General features: G+C 47.6%; 1 protein-coding gene across 1 annotated transcript in view; it reads left to right on the forward strand.

Annotated features, from left to right (window-relative positions):
• LOC121870058 overlaps window positions 1-5,698 on the forward strand; it is a 68,119-nt gene extending 62,421 nt beyond the window's left edge. Inside the window, exon 3 of the mRNA XM_042371798.1 lies at window positions 5,165-5,698. Within this exon, the coding sequence (XP_042227732.1) occupies window positions 5,165-5,698 (534 nt within the window). The remainder of the gene's footprint in view (window positions 1-5,164) is intronic.
• The last annotated feature ends 668 nt before the right edge of the window (window positions 5,699-6,366 follow it).

Consider the following 6,366-nt stretch of genomic DNA (forward strand, 5'->3'; position numbering starts at 1 on the left):
CACCCCTCAGCACCTCCCAGCACCCCTCCCAGCACCCCTCCCAGCACCCCTCCCAGCACCCCTTCCCTCCTTCCCTCCCAGCACCCCTCCCTGCCCTCCCAGCACCCCCTCCAGCACCCTCCCAGCACCCCCTCCTTTCCCCTCCCAGCACACCCCCTCCAGCACCCTCCCAGCACCCCTCCCAGCACCCTCACTGCCCCTCCCAGCACCTCCCAGCACCTCCCAGCAACCCCTCCCAGCACCCCCTCCAGCACCCCCTCCTCCCCTCCCAGCACCCCCTCCAGCACCCCCTCTGTGTCTCAGGGGTGTCCAACACTCTCTTACTTCTCCCAACACCGTGTTAGGGCCGCTTTAAACCATCATGATTCAGTGGATGATCTCTAACACGTTGTAATAAACATTTTTTTTTGTTCTTAGTTAATTTTTACTTGTTAATTTGCGTCGTAAAAATGTCAGGTATTTATTCATCTGTTAGTTTGTTTATATGTTTGGTCAGTAGTCAGCTTTGGGGTCACTGGGTCAAAGGTCAAGGTCATTGTGTCAACTTTGGGGTCAGTGTGTCAGGCAAGTTTTGATTTACCTGCACTGATGAACATGATGATGGATAATTACCTCACCCTAAACCCCCTTCCCCCTCTCCCCACCCCCCCCACCCCGGGAGAGCTTGGCTGTGGGCGCTGATGACGTATTGTGTTGCTATTTGTGGCGGTGTTATTATTCGTAAATTTTAGTATTGTGTCAGGAATGGTGAATGGTGAGAGCTGCCCTGTTGTTTCTCACCACCACGGTCATCACCCACCACCACCACTGTCATCACCCACCACCACTGTCATCACCCACCACCACTGTCATCACCCACCGACGGTCATCACCCACCACCACTGTCATCACCCACCACCACTGTCATCACCCACCACCACCACTGTCATCACCCACCACCACTGTCATCACCCACCACGACGGTCATCACCCACCACCACGGTCATCACCCACCACCACTGTCATCACCCACCGACGGTCATCACCCACCACCACTGTCATCACCACACCACTGTCATCACCACCACCCTGTCATCACCCACCACCTGCTAACCATGACGCAACGTCCTTTCAGCTTTACCACTAGATCATCTATAACAACCAATGTACAACTAACCACACCTCACCACCACCTCTCCTACAACTTTACAGTACAGCTCGTGAAAATGGTGGTGTACTGTAGGTAGTGGACAAGGCATGAGACGAGGCAACCTGGTGACTTGTGAGAGAGAGAGAGAGTTGCAGTATCTTAGGTTGGTTCACTTCTTAATCCGTGGGGAGAAAGTCGTCACGAGTGGCCCGAGTCTAGGATACAAAAAAGTGGTGGTGAAAAGCAAGACGAAATAAATCAGAGAAGAGGAGAAACTGGGAATAATTTGTAGGTAAAGAACTATATATAGACGTAAGGAGAAAATCTGTCGAAGGTATATTTAGACGCAAGGTAAAGAGGTGGTAAAACAGAGGTGAATCACAACGTAGTGAAGCGAGAACATTTGTGTAGGAAGGAAGGAAGGTAACAACGGCAGAAGAAGCAGTAGGTATGTAGAGCCCCAGGGATATGTGTTTGTGTACCCAGGGGAGGGAGGGAAGGATCAACTAAGAAATAGGGGTTAGTTCTCTGTTATGGCTGTCCCCAGTGGTGGCGCTGTAACACCCTGGGGGAGGTGGGGCTTTACCCGGCTTCACCAACACACCACTCCAACACTACAAATGGGATCCCAGTGTTGCAGTTTCACGGAGGATGGAGAACATGTTAGGCTGCACCGCTAGAAGGATTGTGTCACATCCCCTCCAAAAATAGAAGCAAAAATTGAGGCCTGGAAAGATTTTGGAGTCGATAGGGGGATTTTTGGATCTATAAAATGACTCGGCATTCTTGGAGTGAGGATTGATTTTGGGGACTTTGAGACCGAGTTCAACAGAGGGTAGAGGAGTGGAAGGGATAGTAAAGGGGTGTGTGTGTGTGTTGTCCAGGGGCGTTTTAGCTGTTGGTAGATGGCAGGCAAGTAGTAGTCAACCATGAGCTCCATCAGTCATCAATCAGTCAGTCAAGTCAAGTCACTTCTCGTCCACATATTTATACGCCCTTCACACTATAGAACCCCTCCATATTGTCGATCAGGTCCCCTCTCTCTCACCAGGTCCCCCTTCACACACCACCTCCCCCTCCACACACCAGGTCCCCTTCACACCACTCCCCTCTCCCACACACCAGGTCCCCTTCACACCACCTCCCCTCCACACACCAGGTCCCCTCCACACACCAGGTCCCCCTCCACACACCAGGTCCCCTCCACACACCAGGTCCCCTCCACATCAGGTCCCCCTCCTCCCCCCACCTCCTCTTGTTGACCGGAATCCCCAACACTGTGAGTCTCCATTACAGCTTTAAAGTTGATTAGGTTCGAGTATTTAAGCCTCGACATGATAATTATAACTCAGGAGAAAAACTCATTTATATCTCCTGAATTGTTTGGCCTCGAGACTCGCCGACTGAGTACAGGAAGGAACAAACGTTTGGTCGCTCTTCATTTGTTTTAGAAACGTTTTTATGTGGAGGTTCTAAGCCTTGTTTTGTCTACGTTGGCGGTACAAGTGCGGGGAATGTGGGGGTGAGGGATGAGAGGAATGAAAGGAAGAGGTGGGGAAGAGGGTAAGGATGAGTGGGAGGAGGTGATTGGAGGATTAGTTGACAAAGGTAGGAGGGGAAGAGGGATGTGAGATGGAGAAGAAGTGGGGAGGAAGGAATGAGGGGGGAGGGATAAAGTGGGGTAGGGAGGACAGGTGAAGACGGTTAAGTGTTGGTATATACTACATTATTCAGACAATTCTTCTCTTGCTGGCCTGTTCCTCCTTCCTGTGGTGGGCGCCATTTCCTTGCTGCCTTAGTTCATTACAGTACTTCACCTTCCCAAGTTCTCTTTCTACCCCTGTTAAATGTTACTGTTGTTCTCTCTCTCTCTCTCTCTCCTTACAGGTAGAAAAAGAAGTACCTCCTTCCCTCCCTCCTGCTGGTCATTGTCTCACAGTCATTGCTTTTTTTCCTTCAGGAGTGAGACAGCGATTTGTTCACCTTGGCGCTTGAGGGTCTTGAGGCTGCCAGTTCGTCACCGTGTAGTTTTTTTTTCCCTACTCTTTTCTTTCCATTGTCTTGATCTTTCTAGGTCGCGGTGGTCGAGTGGACACAACACTCGTTATATCCTACGGCTTTGCTGGTTCGAGCCTGGGGGTACTTCCAATTCATACAGTTGTGAATGTGTATACTTGACGTTACAGTTGAGGAAGTGAATATGGTCGAGTGTATTGTTGGCTACAGTGATTCCCTGTATACTATAGGTTTAGTGTTCAGTATACTGTCACACCGCCTCCAACTCACATTTTATCTTGTATCAAGTAGTGGGAATACAGTGTCAGTGTAGGCATCTTGTGTGGGGGGTGGTCAGCACCTTCCTGGGGTGTTGTGTTGACGATGGACCTTAGTTTACAATACTTAATGTCCTCAACGTGTTTCTTATTTCTTTTTTTCCATTTTTATTTATTTTTCCTGTTTTTCTTTCCTTTCGCTTCTTTTTCCTTTCGTTGTTTCTTATTTTGTTTCGTTCTTTATCATTTACATTAACTATTATATTATACTTTGAAAACTAAATAATGAATGACAAAAATGGCAAGTGAACGTTGAATTTTGCTTCAAGTATAGAGAAGAAATGAATAAATGGGAAATAATAATAATAATAATAATAATAATAATAATAATAATAATAATAATAATAATAATAATAATAATAATAATAATAACAATAATAATAATAATAATAATAATAATAGTTTACGTGTGTGGTGCTGAGCCAGTCGTAGGCCAGCCGTGTTTTACCTCACCTGCCTCACCTGTAGGCTTCTCCTCCCTCACTCTGGGGATAAGGGGAGAGGAGGATTGTTGGAGATGGGGTGGTGGAGATGGGGTTGTTGGGTGGGGTGGTGGAGGAGGCAGGATTTTAGTGGTGTGATGGAGAAAGGAGGGGGGTGTGATATGGGAGGAAGTTTTGGATAGTGACCCCACACACACACACACACACACACACACACACACACACACACACACACGGAGTCAGAATTGATACATTGAGTCCCAGACAAGAGGACGAACCCCACATCAACAAACATAATTTGATACCTGGAGGATGACGAATGATTTGGACGAGTGACGAGTGGTGACAGCGGTGGTCGTGAGGGCCCTTGACTACGACCACCCTGCCCTCTGGTGGTCCTCGGGGGGGTCGTACACACACACACACACACACTCTCTCTCTTTTTTTTGATAACAAAAACTAGTTAGCTTTCACGATCCCCTGATAGCAATAACCTCCAATTGGGTTGTTTCAAGTGTTCGGTAGTTACAGTGACAGACATACACGATAGATGAGTAATTTTAGTTGATTTTGACCTTGAAAGAAATGAAAGAAGTGAAGTAAGTTGATATTTTATGTACGTAACGATGTGTGTGTGTAAGGGTCACTCAGGTGTGTGTGTGTGTATGTAAGGGTCGCTCAGGTGTGTGTGTGTGTGTGTGGTGTAAGGGTCGCTCAGGTGTGTGCACTCCCACGTACACTGCACAGAAGCTTACCTGGCCTACCATTGTGTTTACCTCTCCGTGTAAGCTGACTGACTGACTGTGGTCGTTAAATGATGGGACGCTCAGTTGGTTGGTGTAATTGGATTGTTTTTCATAGATTTTCATTTATATTTTGTTTTTTCTTTTCCCACTGTTTTTTAATTTTCCTTTATTTCAGTTTTTCCTTTTATTTATTTTTCCTTTATTTCAGTTTTTCCTTTTTAATTTTTCCCTTTATTTCAGTTTTTTCCTTTTTATTTTTTCCTTTATTTCAGTTTGTCCTTTTTATTTATTTTTCCTTTATTTCAGTTTTCCTTTTTTTAATTTTTTCCTTTATTTCAGTTTTTTCTTTTTTATTTAATTTTTTCTTTTATCTTTTATTTCCTTTTTATTTTTTTATTTATAATGTTTATTAGGACTTAGGTTACACCTTTAGGTTAGGTTAGGTTAGGTTAGTTTTAGTTCATCAGCTCTCTCCAACAATCCTCCGGAACCTTATCATCACGAGAGTCTCAGAGCCTCACCATCCTCTCAGGAGAGTCTCAGAGCCTCACCATCAGCACCAGGAGAGTCTCAGAGCCTCACCATCAGCACCAGGAGAATCTCAGGGCCTCACCATCATCACCAGGAGAGTCTCAGAGCCTCACCATCATCACCAGGAGAGTCTCAGAGCCTCACTTTCAGCACCAGGAGAGTCTCAGAGCCTCACCTTCAGCACCAGGAGAGTCTCAAGACTCACTATCAGCACCAGGAGAGTCTCAAGCCTCACCATCAGCACCAGGAGAGTCTCAGGCCTCACCATCCACCAGGAGAGTCTCAGAGCCTCGCCATCAGCACCAGGAGAGTCTCAGGGCCTCTGCATCCTTTGCAGGAGGTCTCAGAGCCTCACCTCAGCACCAGGAGGTCTCAGAGCCTCTGCATCAGCACCAGGAGAGTCTCAGAGCCTCGCCATCAGCACCAGGAGGTCCAGAGCCTCACTATCAGCATCAGGAGGTCTCAGAGCCTCACCCAGGGCCTAAGACGCGCCATAGGGAAGAGTGTTTACTATGATACAAGTTCATACTCTTTATTGCACTTTTCCGCCACTTGCCTCCTCCCCTTCCTCCTCTTCTCCTCTCCCTTTTCCTCCCCTCCTCTTAGCCCTCTCTCGACCCTCCTCACCCGCATCTCTCTCTCTCTCTCTCTCTCTCTCTCTCTCTCTCTCTCCTCATTTTTTCCTGTTCCTTTTTATTCTAATTTATCTTACACCTCTTTCCCCTTCCTCCCCTCTCCTTCTCCCTCCCTCTCTCCCTCCCCCCCTCTCCTCCTTCCCTCCTCTCTTCCCCTCTCTTTCCCTCTCCTTCCCCTCCTCTCCTCCTCTCTCTCCTCCTCTCCAACCTCTTATCTTCGTCTTCTGTATCACCTTCACTTTTCTTATCTCTCTCTCTCTCTCTCTCTCTCTTCTTCTGTCTTCTAACTCTTGCTTTTATCATTTTTCTTCCCCTCAGCCGTTATCTTCCTCTTCTTCCTTATCTCCCTATCTCTAACCTTCCTTCTTCCCTCTTCCTTCCAATTCTCTCATCTTTTTCCTTCCCCCCTCCTTCCCAGTCCTTCGCCCTCTCTTTCCCTTCCATGTCCCCTTCCCTTCTTCGTCTTGTCTCTCCCTCCCTTCCCTCCCCTGACCCCCCCTCCCCTGATTTCCCTCCTGACACACCCCCCTCCTCCCTGACACCCCCCCT

The sequence above is a fragment of the Homarus americanus genome, unplaced genomic scaffold, assembly GCF_018991925.1.
Source record: "Homarus americanus isolate GMGI-L3 unplaced genomic scaffold, GMGI_Hamer_2.0 scaffold27875, whole genome shotgun sequence".
Classification (NCBI taxonomy): domain Eukaryota; kingdom Metazoa; phylum Arthropoda; class Malacostraca; order Decapoda; family Nephropidae; genus Homarus; species Homarus americanus.